Source organism: Cynocephalus volans, chromosome 1 (genome assembly GCF_027409185.1).
Source record: "Cynocephalus volans isolate mCynVol1 chromosome 1, mCynVol1.pri, whole genome shotgun sequence".
Classification (NCBI taxonomy): Eukaryota; Metazoa; Chordata; class Mammalia; order Dermoptera; family Cynocephalidae; genus Cynocephalus; species Cynocephalus volans.
In genome coordinates, this window is record NC_084460.1 from 303934501 (window position 1) to 303948070 (window position 13570).

General features: G+C 53.2%; 1 protein-coding gene across 1 annotated transcript in view; it reads right to left on the reverse strand.

Moving 5' to 3' along the window:
- Positions 1 to 7808: 7808 nt before the first annotated feature.
- The window catches only part of LOC134370151 (contactin-associated protein-like 4), a 167595-nt gene continuing 161833 nt past the window's right edge, over positions 7809 to 13570 (reverse strand). The window contains exons 22-24 of the mRNA XM_063087160.1: positions 11479 to 11697; positions 11146 to 11217; positions 7809 to 8002 (exon numbers count right to left, since the gene is read on the reverse strand). Of these exons, the coding sequence (XP_062943230.1) occupies positions 7809 to 8002; positions 11146 to 11217; positions 11479 to 11697 (485 nt within the window). The remainder of the gene's footprint in view (positions 8003 to 11145; positions 11218 to 11478; positions 11698 to 13570) is intronic.

The window sequence follows — 13570 nt, forward strand, 5'->3', positions numbered from 1 at the left end:
AGAAAGAAATCTGCACCTCAACCCCATGGTGCAACTGTAGAGATCAGACAAGAGGGTGCGGAGCCCCTCCCCTGGTCCTGGCAAGGCAGTGCAATGCAGACCCCCGGGGGCACGAGCAGCCTTGCAGAGCTCAACCCCAGCAGTTCTCTGTGGAGGGTGGTGGAGCCTCTCTTGGGCAGAAGGAATCATTTGCCGTGGCCATCCTGGCTCCGGGGGTCTGGTCTGGGTGGTGTTGGGGTGGGGGGGTATGGCCCACACCAGGGCTGAGGTGAGAGGCCCCAGCCCCATGGGGGCAGCACACTGGGACTAGGGGAGCCCGTGCAGGGATCAGGCCTGACTCCGAGCTCTGCCTTGCGTGAGCCACGTCGCTCCCACTTCTGTGTCCGTGCCCCACTGCCTCCGGTCTTGGTCATGCCTGCGCCTGCCTCGATTGAGAGGAGGGTGAGCAGAGGTACAGTGACCCGGGGAAGCCATCGTGAGGTCATGTAGGGGCACAGCCAGTGTGAGGGGGTGCAGACGTGGGGGGCTTCCCGGGATGGGGAAGCTCCACAGTCGCCTGCAAAGGTGGCTCAGACCCTGGCTATTTGGTATTGAAGAAAGTCCTGACACCTGAGAGACAGAGGTGGCAGGAGGGGGTTTGGCACCACACATCCTCCCCTCCATGCACCCTGACCTGGACCAGCACCTGCAGTGCGTGGCGGGGCCGGCTACCCATGCGTGCTGCTGAAAACCGTACTTTGCTTTAGCAATTTCGCAGCAACTTGCTCTTCACATTGCTGCTGATACATCGGAAAGTATTTTTTCCTTCAAATATTTGATGTCAAAGATAAGTTGAACCTCCAGCTAAGACTGTGGTAGAGTCTCGGCCTTGCTGCAGAACTGGCAGAAATGGAAATGGCTAGGAGGGGACACAGACCACAGGCCACAGACCCACGTCCACCCCACACCGAGCACAGTCCAGAGTGGGGACATTTACTGTTTATTTTTTACACTAATTCTTGTAGGTGGGTGAACAGAAGGGTGACGATGTGACTTGTGAGCGGTGTCACCGTGGGTTCTTGGCACAGAGCTAGCACCATGATGTGGTGGGAGCAGTAGAGCTGTCGGTGCAGCTCGCCTCTCATCTTGTAGGGCACGGCGTTGCACCCTGGCTGCCAGCAATGCAGCAGGTGCTTAGCTCTCTGGAAGGAAAAAGTTATCAGAGATCCTGGATAAGTCAAAAAGTGATGTGAGACGGTCTCTGAATTCCTAAGGACATGGAGAAATATCTTTCTATTATGTGCATGGGGCGGGGGGCAGGGTTCACTTCTCAATCAATCAGTAAACGTATTTCTGTTCAATATACATAGAAATGTGCCCATTTAGGACTTCTCCTTTGGGAGGAAAAAATCCACTGTAATAAGATGTACCAGAGATTTGTGATAGAAGAGGCTGATGTTCTGTCCCAAAGAGCAAGCATGTGACTACGGTCTGGGTCCTCACTTGGCAGAGGGGTGAGCAGCTTGCCACTTCCATAAGGGCACTTATACCATCCGTGAGGGCTCAACCCTCACGACCTGACCACCTGCCGAAGAGCCCCCTCCTAACACCATCACATTGGGGATCAGGTTTCAACATGAGTTTTAGGGGGACATATTGGGCTGTAACAGAACCCTAGATCCACTTTCTGGCCAATGCAGTGAGAAGACCAGCCCTACAGGAACAACCCAAAAAGGAGATTAACACTGAGTGGGGTGAAGGCCTCATGGGAAATGCTGGAGATAAACAGAGAAAGCCATTTATTCAGAACAGGGATAGTCCCGTTCCCCTTTCCTGAGCTGGCTTCCAGCATGCTCACAAGTGGAAGCTTGTGGGATTCTACTGGGAGGGGTCCAGACGTCATGGGAGAAGAGATACAGCCATTGGGGGTCCCCCAAAGTGATCATCCTGCCAAAGCACACACTTGGAGACCCACTAGATGCAAAGCCTGCCCACCAACGTAGCTGACTTTTAAACACAGACCGTCCACGATCCCGCAGCACGTGAGGAAATCCCTGCAATGAGCTGAGAGACCAAAACAAACAGAATCAAAAACAGGTGAAACAGGCTCTGTGGACACCACAAAGAGCTGGAAATTAGCATGTGTAAGTGGATAAATAAAATATACTCTATTGTTGATACACTATTAGAGTGAAAATCCCAATACAGTGGTAGAACTTAAAAATTACAAAAAAATTAAAGTATTACCGTGAAAAGTATAAAAGTCTGTCGTGTAGGAAGATGAAGTGAAGAAAACTACCAAAACGAAGAGAAGACAAATGCAGAGATGTGGAGAAGCATCGCGCAGACGTGAAGCAAGGACACCTGCAGGGTGTCCCCGTGTTCACCTCCCTGCGTTGCTGCTCAGGGAGCGTCTGGGAGGAATTTGCCAGGCACAAGGAGGAGGACAGGATCTAGGGGTCCCCAGACCCTCCTCAGTGACGTGAAGCCCCAGGATGATGACGGTTCCTAGAGGGGGATGGAGACCCCTGGGTGGCTTCCAGGAAAAGCTGGAAGAGATGCCCCCCCTGGTGGCTGTTGAGTTTGGGGATAAATTAGTGACAAATAGAAAACCAAGGAGGGGGCAGATTTAGAGATTCGATTATTGCAGAAGGAGCAGGGGGTACAAGTATTTGAACAGTGATTTAACCAGAGTTGTGACGTGCCTGTTTCGGGGGTGTGGGGAGCCGTGTGCAGGGGAGCATCTCGAGCCCACCTCCTGATGACTCAGGCTGAGCAGCTCATTTAAAGTCCTGATGTAGCCAGAGGCACATGCTATTTGGTTATACAAAGTCAATACCAGGTGAGACACCTAAAATAGCTGGAAATGTTTAAAACTGAAGTGTTCCCTGTGGGGAGGGACCACGGGTGGGGCAGGGGTACGGTGGCAGATGTGGTTTTTCCTCGTAGGATCCCTCATGCATGTGTCCTAGATGTGTGTTATTTTAATTGAAATATACGTGAAAGAGGAAGAAAACTCACTGCAGAAAGTCTCGCTAACAGAGGCCAGATTTCTTTCCATCACTGCTTTACCTATTTTTTCACTTTTTAACTTAAAAATGACCATAGAAATCAAGAGCCTTTGGCTTTTTGCTGATTCCTCGGCGTAGGCCCAGCAAAGCACTCGCTGGCTGTGATGTCACCATACGCCGAAGGACACGCGTTATGATGGCACTCACGGTGCCTGGAGGGGCAGGTTTCACTGCCGGCCTTGGTTGGAGCATCTTCCCTCGAGGTCCCTAACCCCAGCTTCAGAGCCCACCCGCACTGGTGCTCAGGGTGCGGGACGGGGCAGGGGCGGCATTTCAGAAACTGGCATCACGGTTTCCTATGGTTCTATGTGAAATAGGAGCAGCGTGTCCGTCCCCCCGCCCCCTTGCAGGAGGCCCCCCCCCACATTCCCAGCGGGAGATCCCGGTAGTCACTTAAAAACAGGGCAGGGTCTCAAGCCCTTCATCAGGCTTTGGTTAAACAAACTCGAAGGCTAGGAAATGAACACGATATCCCTGCGAGGAAATAAGATGACGTGCACTTTTGAAATCATCTGGAAAAAGCAACTTGGTATGAATTAAACAGTTTGCTATGAACATTTTAAAAACTTTCCAAAGTAACATTTTTAAAAAGATTTCTTGTTCTATACAACATTCGGTAGCAAAACTACTCCAAAATTTACAGTCATCACGGTCCGCGTTGTTGGTGGCGTGGTAACTGCTGGGTCATGAGATAACCTCCTGAGAACTCGTCTGGGGAGAACGTCAGTCTAGGGGTGAGCAGGTCCGAGCCTGAGTCCTGACCTGGCAGCTGCATGCAGTGGATTCTTGGCTGAAGGGAGGTGCGAGAGGGCCCAGCTGAGGGAAACGTGTGATTCTGTAGAGTAAACACGGGGTCTTGCTTTGTAGTTATTTTCTAAAACAATGTTTATAAATATTTTAATACAAAATGGTAAATTTTATATATGTTTAGGGAGGCTAAGATTCTACCACTAATAATATTTTTGTTCAGCTAAGGCAGTCAGTTGTGTGCAAGCTGAACTGTGTCTTTAATGATCCAGAATTTGACATGCCCCCGAGTGCAGGAGATCGGCCCCCTTGAGCTATTTCCTCCTCTGACTCACACGCATATGCAAGCACACACGTGCCCCCAACATGCTGACCGAGACAGACTCTGCTTCCCTCAGGCCAGCATGTCCCACCTTACAGTGGGAAAGCAGAAAGCCAGGGTGTGTGGGAAGTGTTTGGGGCCTGCTTTGGCTTGAATGTCCCCCCGAGATCATGTTGGAAGCTAATCCCCAATACAGTATCTGAAAGATGTGCCCTTGTGAATGGATCCGTCCATTCACAAGTTGCTGGGCTAACGGTTCAACATGGTTCAACGGAGGCTTTGTAAGGAGAGCATGTGAGCAGCACAAAAGCTCTCGCCGTCCTTGCCACGTGGCTCTGCAGAATCCCGCCCGGAAGACGGTCCTTGCCAGATGCGCCCTCAGCCTCGGACTTCCCAGCCCCCAAAATTGTAAGAAACAAAATTCCTTGTCTTATAAGTTACCGAGTTTCAGGTATTCTGTCATAAGCAACAAGAAACGGACTAGTATGGGGGCAGCGCATTTTGGCCCATGGATTGGGAAATACACACCCAACAAGAGATGGGGCCCGCTTTGACTCGTGGTGAAGTCATTCAACCCTCTTCCACCTCAAGTACCATCCGATGACTCGGCTGTGCAGTCGAGCCCAATTCACGTTTAGATTTGAGAATGACATGACGTACGTATGCCAGACACTCTCTGCCTCCCTTCCTCCGTCTTTCCCTATGTATGTTCCTCAATGATCCATTACCCAGAGTTGATGTTCAACAAGAAAGGATATGAAAAAAGATGGATAATTGCAGGTCAACAGAGAAAAAGAGGATGATATCCTTTGGGCCTTTCTCCTGTTCACGTGACATTCTGAGAAGAGTCGGTGTGGAAGCAAGTGCATTGGCCATGGGGTGGGGCAAAGAGACGTGGGCTGGGGTCTCCAGCTTTACCACCTGCTAGCACGGGACCCCTGGAAAAATCAACTCACATCAGCGCACTGGTTTCCCCATTTGTAAAATTGGTAAGTCAGATTATTGAGGACAAAATCAAAACTCTTTCGAGGGTCTTGGTCCAAGGAAGAGCCACAGCTGCAGTGGGAGACGCTTCAAATGACTGCATTTCCCACCATCAGGAGCTGCCGCCCTCTTCTCTTGAATGAGGTGCCAGACAAGGGTCCAACCCTGGAGCAGAGACCTGGGGGTCCCGCCACCTGGATGGCATTGCTTTAGGAGTCCAGGTGGTGCCTGACACTGTCACAGAGTGAACCGCCCCATACAGATTGACACCAGAAATGGGTGAGGCTAAGAGAGAGTGAGCCCAGGTTGCTCAGATCAGGAGTGCTAGTCATATGCGGTGTTCACTACTTGTCTTAATTTGAAAAGAAAAACTGTTGAGAATTCTTGCCTTTTGACTTTACATCGCAGTGAGTGCACTGAATTCTCTCAACCAGCACTGGGGCTTCCAGGGCCCCTAACCAGGCTCCGAGGAGACGTGCACAGGTGGATGACGACCCAGCGCTGAGCGTGTCGGTGGTGAGGTGACGTCCTCTGGTTCAGATGTCGTTACACTGCGTCTCAGTGTCCAGAGTCACAGATCACTTTTACTGGTAGCAGCCAGTGAATATTTACCACTCTCCTCCCACTTTCTATGTGAGACATTTTTCAAAAAATCACCATGGTAACTGCATCATTAATTTGCAAATAAAAACAATCCTATAATTCATGAGGTGTAAAGAAATACGAACAGATGCATGCATTACACCTTTGTTTACTGCTTAAAAAACTCTAATTTCATACTTTAAAAATGTTTTATAAATTCTCTTAAAATATATTACTCATTTTATTTCAAAGATCCTGTTTTATTAACAAGCAAGGTGAAGTTTACAAATCAAGGAGGGCAACGTTGGCTTGGGAGGCCTCCATGCACTTTGGCTGCCTGTTCAGCCTCCTGGGGAGGGTGGTCAGTGCTGGGTGTGAGCCCCCGTCCATCCACCTGGGGACACGCAGGGCCCCGTGAGTGCCCCTCACCTGCAGCTCTGCCACAAAGCCACGGAGTCTGCACCCAGCTCTGCCCTGCCACGCTGACCCTCTCTCTCTCTTGACTCCTTCTGTAGCCACTAGACACCTGTAGGGGGATGTGTACACCACTGGCCAGTACATGTTCTTCTAAAGTCACTGTGTTCATTCAGAACCTTAGATTTACAGAACAATCAACAGGGCAATAGCATTATAAGAAAGGATAGCCATTTAAAACAGATGAATTAAGACAATAGTAACATGGTTTCTGATTTTTTTAAAAAGTGGACACAGAAAAGTAGATGTAAAGTAGAAAACAGCACAGAAGTCATGGGTTTCCCTCGTGTGGACATGCTCAGGAGCCTCCTCACAGGCTCAGGGCAGGTGCACAGAGGGTGGGCCTTTTGTTCCCTGGTTTTATGGGACCCAAACAGGGGCCTTGTGCAACAGAGTCATTGATCAGAGATCCAAAGTTAATTGCCAGACAGTTCATGGACTTATCTGCCATGCACTCCTCTCTTGGTCCGCACCCCAAGAATAAGGGGTCAGCACCGCACGTCGGCTTTTGTAACTCTGAAAGATGGGCCCCTGCATCCTGGAATTGAGAGCAGAGCAGTGGACTTGAGCATCCTCCTGCTGTCCAGCTGGGCACGTGGCTGCAGCTTGCAGTTCAGAAAGGAAGTGTGACCCGGAGCATGACTGGCTGTCTAACGTGCGAGAGCACAGCTGCGTGGAATACAGCGGCAGAGGAGCAAGGAAGCTTCTGTGAGACCACGAGGGAACACCAAGCCCACCAGGCAAGATTTACCATCACAAAGAAAGTCAACATCATTACCCAGGGGTTTAGGGAATTAAACTTACATTGTGTATCATTCATGTATTGCAGATGCAAGTAAAAATACATTTCAGTATTAAGAATTCGTGGTTCTTTCTGCTCTTCGATTTTAGTTGATGGGTTTTTTTTAAAAGAAAAAAAAAGAGCCTTTTTGAGATCAGCATTACTGCTGGGTGTCCGTGACAGACCTCGATGACACACGAAGAGGAGGAAGCAAGAGGCCAACGTCACATGCTGTTGACTCTGCACCATCTGAATGTTGCCACGTGTCACGGCTGAAGACTGGCATTTAGCACCAGACGTATCCATCCTCACCATGAACACGTGAACAGGAAAAAGTCAATAAAAGCCGTGCAAACAAACCAAAAGAGAAGTCTCAGCAGAGGAACCAGCTTGGCGTGCACCAGCAAAGAAGGCAGGAGGCTGTTTATGTTTGGCCACGTGGCTGTGGCTCACAGGGACATGTGACTATTCAATGGCCACGGTCAGGAGAGATGCTCAGCCCTGTGGAAAGGAAAGCGGTGACCAGACACAGCCCATGTGCGAGTAAATCAGAGCCACAGGTGCAAGTGTGAGGAGCGGAGGACTCCCGGCAGGTCTCCCTTTCAGACCCCACGGTCACTGAGCAAGGTTAACTTCAGTGTAAATCACTTCAGGGTCTAGGAAACTAACACGGATTATGAAGCTATCCAATTCATGGTGACATAAAATGCAGAGTGGGGAGGCTCCCCTGGGCCCTCCGTGGGGCGGCCTCTGTGCAGAGCGATCACGTGCCGCCTGCTGCATCTGTAAAGGCAGTTTCTGGCCACCTGGAGCCCCGGCGTAGCAGGGAAGCCCAGCTGCAGTGACAACGCATTAGGCCCCGTCCCGCTCAGAAGAAGTGCTCCTTCTGGTTCCCACGCTCCGTGCTCTGTGCCCTGAGCTCACACCTGAGCACGGCCTCGGCGGTGCCTTGGTTCTCTGGCCGTTTCGCCTCCCTGGGTGTGTACAAGCTCTTCTGCTGATACAAGCGGATGGCTACGGCTGCGAGGCACAGCAAGACAAACAGCACCACAGCGATCACACCTGGAGAGGGGGAGGACGGAGCCAGAGTCAGGATATGCCCGGCAACCCCGAGGCCAAGTGCACACTTCATCACCCGGAGCCAAACTGACACCATATTCTACATACACCAGGCCCATGCTTTACCATAACCCGGGGACATCAAAACTCCAGGGAGTCTAGGCCACGTGTCGTCACACCATTTGGTTTAACTTTTTCTTTTCTTTTTTTTTTTGTCTTTTTCGTGACCGGCACTCAGCCAGTGAGTGCACCGGCCAGTCCTATATAGGATCCGAACCCGTGGCGGGAGCGTCGCCTCGCTCCCAGCACCGCACTCTCCCGAGTGCGCCACGGGCTCGGCCCTGGTTTAACTTTTTCTGTCGGTGCTGTGGGCATAGCTCTGTTCTGCACCTTTACTTTCCAAGCAAATCATGACGAGGCTCCATTAAACGCATCCAGAAGCGGTACAGGTATGTCTCCTGGACCATACGTGCTGTTCGTGCTGATGAGCAGACCCTCTAGTAAGTTTGAAAGGAGAGAATCCACCATATTATGCTTTCACAACGTTTTCAATGGTTTCGTCAAGGGAACTAAATCGTACACATTTTAATAAAATTATTTTAAAATAACTTGGGCATGGCATACTGAATTATGGTGATATAAGATTGATCTCTCTCTCTATATATGAATGGCTCCTGTTGTTATTTCAAATCTCCACTTGAAAATGTCTGATGACTAAAACCAGTGCCTGTGGTTCTCAACCTCTGTGCACATTAGAAAAGTTTAGTACAAAGCTCTGGGTGGGAGAAATGGGTGATTCTAGAAAGCTCTCCTGTGATACTTACGCACATCCAAATCTGAAACACTCTGAGCTATATCAGGGCAAAATATTTATTCAAGCTAATACACCAGCAAAAATAAGATATCAAATGTAAGTTGCAGAATATTTGTAAATAAACATAAAATATCATTTGCTAGTTATGTACATTTAAGGACCATTAATGCAACATTTCCATTTGTGTTAGAAAATGCAGGAACTGCGAAGACAGCCATGGAAATGGAGCACGTCTCTGTGGTCCTTGTGAGGGGATCCACCGCAGCGGGGCCCAGCTGACTCGAAGCCTCATGACCTGGTGAGGACCATGTGTTTGGGGCATGTACTGTGTGGGGACCTCACACGGGGTCTCTCTTCTAATTCGGGTTTCGTGGTGGTGTGGGCGATGATTGAGAGTAACTTTACCTTCATTCACTGTCCAATGAAACACACGGTCTGAACAGAGCTTGGGCAGCAGAAGCAGCCAGGACCATGGCAGCAGCTTTAGGTAAGCATGTCTCTGGGCAGATGGCGTCTCTGCTACCTGCCCATCCACCTGTCCATCTGCTGGAAGCCTTCACAGCCTCTGGCTTGCCAGAGTTCTGTGTTGCAGGACCTTAATTCTCCCTTCTTCCACTATGTAGTTTATTTGCAAGAAGGGGAGAAAGGGCATCTCAAATGCAGATCACAGGAAAGGGCCCAACAGGATGGCCCCACAGGGTCGATCAGCGTTGCCCACACACGCCATCACAGAGAATCCAGCAATCTGTGGGACATCCTGGGGGGCGAGGTGCTGAGATGCCACAAGGAGACCTCCTGGCCTTAGACAAGCCTCCCTGCAGGGTCATCACAGAACTGCTCGGTCTTTACAGAGATGGAAACCCTGGACACTGCAGGAGGGGATCCCAGGGAAGACACTCTCCTCCTAGCCCCCATCAGGAGCCAGGTTGGCTCTCTGGGGAGTGGAGCCAGCCTCTTTTCTAGAATAGCTCTAGAAGGCACAAAACCCAACCTTAAAGGACTATTCTGCTCTACCTGGAAAGTCTCATGGTTATTCTCAACCAGAAGCAGTACGATTACCCAGAACAAATGGTCTGTGGTTGCCAGTCCCATCTCTCTGTGCACACATACCTGAACATAGTGAAAGAACATGGGGGAGGATTTCATATGTGGAATCCCATTTTAAAACACTGGACACTTTTCCCTTGCTCTATTTCCAAATTAGGTTTTGCACAGTGGTGGAAGCTCTTCTCACGCTGCTCGTGTAACATGTTAGTTTGTGTATCTAACACATGGAGCTGCCTTTCCAGACCTGCAGTCCCAAGCCAGGCCCCAGCGGAGCTCATTTCGTCTGCTGGATTTGTTCGTAGTAGGCGCCTGTGACATGCTTCAATAATTAGGAAAGGGGGAACTGTGGAGGACTGGAGATGCTGGCGTCTGCAGGGGTGTGACCCAAGCTCTGTGAAACCTGAATGTTTCCCAGACTTGCCGTGAGGCTGGTTACCGGCCAAGTGGCTCGGCCAGAAGTAACCTGGCCAGGGCTGTGGCCGCATGACCAGGGGCCCCAGAGGAGCTGCTCAGAGACGGGGCAGGCCACTTTACCTCCGTAAGTGTCACAGAGCAGCCCGGTACCTCCCTGGGTGCTGGCAGGCACCAGAGAACCGGTGACCTGATATGATGATCAGACACAATTGACAACAACTCTCAAAAGCCTTGCCGAGGGGGAAAGGATGCTTGACTTTCTTATCAGTTTTGATATACATCTTAAAAATTGTTTAATCTTAAAACAATGGTCCATCTCTTCAATTAAAAATATTGTACACCAATTGTATACATGTATTACCCCATGGATACTTACAGTTACTATGTGTCCATTAAAAATAAATAAATAAACTAAAAAATTGTGAACTATCATTCGTCTATTAGCCCAGTACTTTCCTTAACAGCAACGACTGAGCGTGGAGTCTGCGTGGTGCGGCATCTGAGCCACGCGTGTGAGCTGCTCCTGCACAGCAGGCCCAGTGTGGCCCGGGTGTCAGCCCCACCGAGCAGAGACCGGCTCTGGGGCAAGAAAAGGCTGTTTCCTCATCACAGCTGCAGGCTCTGGGGAAGCCACTTGGCTATTCACAATTTAAGACTTTCTCATTGTTAAGCATTTTTACATTAATTCTTTAACGGCCACTTTAATGAAATTATCAATTATTTAGGCTGACAATCTCCACCGAGGCTGGATTCAGCAAGGTCACATCAGAAAATAAGCAAAAATAAATAAAAAATTAAAGTAAGACTCCCCACGGACTGCACTAGTCAACACTCAGTGCTGGGGACTTGGAGACTGTCACCCTGGAGTCACCTCCAATCACTGCGGAGTCTGCCCTGGTCGCGCCAGCCATGGGTTCTCCCTCGTCCACTGGACCAGAATGTTCTGCAGTGGAAAAGGGAAAGCAGGTACCAGTGAGAAATTTGCAAACATAAACTTGAGCGGAATTATCCCCGGAAAATTGGAATTGGTGTCGTTTCACTCTAGGGTTGTCAGTCACCATGAGCACAGCATCCACACATACCACTCAGCTCCAGAGTAACTGGGCAAGGGAGCCGGAGGCTGGAATTCCACGAGCCACCCTCAGAACCTATCCTGACACAGCTGCCACACGGGGTCCCTACGTCGCGGCCCGGCGGTGCCCACCTGCTCGCGCGTGCGGGTGCTCCCGCGCTGAGCCGTCCCAGGCCTGGCTTCCGCAGCCCGACGGGGCCACCGGCCCCCGCACCGAGGCGCGTCCGGGGCGTCCGGGGCGCAGCGCGGCCTTCAGTGGGGCGGCGCGCTCGAACTGCAGTGCGGAGAGGCAGCCGGGGAAGCCCCGCGCGCCCGCCCGTGCAGTGTCCGCGTCCACGTGGCCGCCGGGCTCTGCGGGGAGAGAGCGCACGGCTGAGAGGGGGGCACGCGTGGGGGGAGAGAGCGCGGCTGAGAGGGGACGCGTGGAGGGGAGAGAGCGCGGCTGAGAGGGGACGCGTGGAGGGGAGAGAGCGCGGCTGAGAAGGGGCGCGTAGGGGGCACGCGTGGGGGGGAGAGAGCGCGGCTGAGCGGGGGCGCGTGGGGGGAGCAGGTGTGGGGGGGAGAGAGCGCGGGTGAGAGGGGGCGCGTGGGGGGCACGCGTGGGGGGAGAGCGCGGCTGAGAGGGGGGCGCGTGGGGGGCACGCGTGGGGGGAGAGAGCGCGGCTGAGAGGGGGCGCGTGGGGGGCACGCGTGGGGGGAGAGAGCGCGGCTGAGAGGGGGCGCGTGGGGGGCACGCGTGGGGGGAGAGAGCGCGGCTGAGAGGGGGCGCGTGGGGGGCACGCGTGGGAGGGAGAGAGCGCGGCTGAGAGGGGGGCACGCGTGGGGGGAGAGAGCGCGGCTGAGAGGGGGCACGCATGGGGGGAGAGAGCGCGGCTGAGAGGGGGCACGCGTGGGGGGGTCACACGTGGGGGGAGAGAGCGTGGCTGAGAGGGGACACGTGGGGGGTCACGCGTGGGGGGAGAGAGCGCGGCTGAGAGGGGCGCGTGGGGGGCACGCGTGGGGGGAGAGAGCGCGGCTGAGAGGGGGCACGCGTGGGGGGCACGCGTGGGGGGAGAGAGCGTGGCTGAGAGGGGACACGTGGGGGGTCACGCGTGGGGGGAGAGAGCGCGGCTGAGAGGGGCGCGTGGGGGGCACGCGTGGGGGGAGAGAGCGCGGCTGAGAGGGGGCACGCATGGGGGGAGAGAGCGCGGCTGAGAGGGGGCACGCGTGGGGGGGGTCACACGTGGGGGGAGAGAGCGTGGCTGAGAGGGGACACGTGGGGGGTCACGCGTGGGGGGAGAGAGCGCGGCTGAGAGGGGCGCGTGGGGGGCACGCGTGGGGGGAGAGCGTGGCTGAGAGGGGGCACGCGTGGGGGGCACGCGTGGGGGGAGAGAGCGTGGCTGAGAGGGGGCACGTGTGGGGGGGTCACACGTGGGGGGAGAGAGCGTGGCTGAGAGGGGGCACGTGTGGGGGGGTCACACGTGGGGGGAGAGAGCGTGGCTGAGAGGGGACACGTGGGGGGTCACGCGTGGGGAGAGAGAGCGCGGCTGAGAGGGGCGCGTGGGGGGCACGCGTGGGGGGAGAGAGCGCGGCTGAGAGGGGGCGCGTGGGGGGCACACGTGGGGGGAGAGAGTCCCTGAGACCAGGCGGCTTGAGCCACAAGCATTTATTCTCGCAGTTCTGGAAATTTGAGAACAGGGCGCCTGCAGACTCGCGTCTGGTGGGGGCCGCTTCCTGGCTTGTAGCCGGTGGGCTTCTCTTTGTGCCCTCGGGAGGCCAGAGCAGGGAGAGGAGGCAAGCTCTCCTATCTCGCCCTGTAAGGGCACTAGTCCCATTGTGAGACCCAGTCACTCCCGCAAAGGCCCCATCTCCAACAGCATCCCGTTGGGAGTTACACTTCAACATGTGGTTTGGGGAGGGGGCCACAAACACGCGCTGCACATGCTCAGGCTCTACTTCAGGTCAGAGAAATGCTCTTCTGCCCCCACGTGACACCTTTCTCCTCCGTGTTTCCAAACGCACCTTTCCTTCTCCTGGATCTGCCACCTCCGCAGTCCTTCCCATCAGATGGCTCTCTTGGTGTTTTTGACGTGGGTTTTCTATATTTCACATGTGGATCAGCTGAGTGTCAGGCTCCTCAGACCGAGTTCTGCATGTTGTCCTGTTGCTTTACTAAAATCTCATGTTCTTCAAGTTCTGTGCAAGGTGCTGTCTCCTCGGACAGCTTTGTGTCATAGGAACTGTG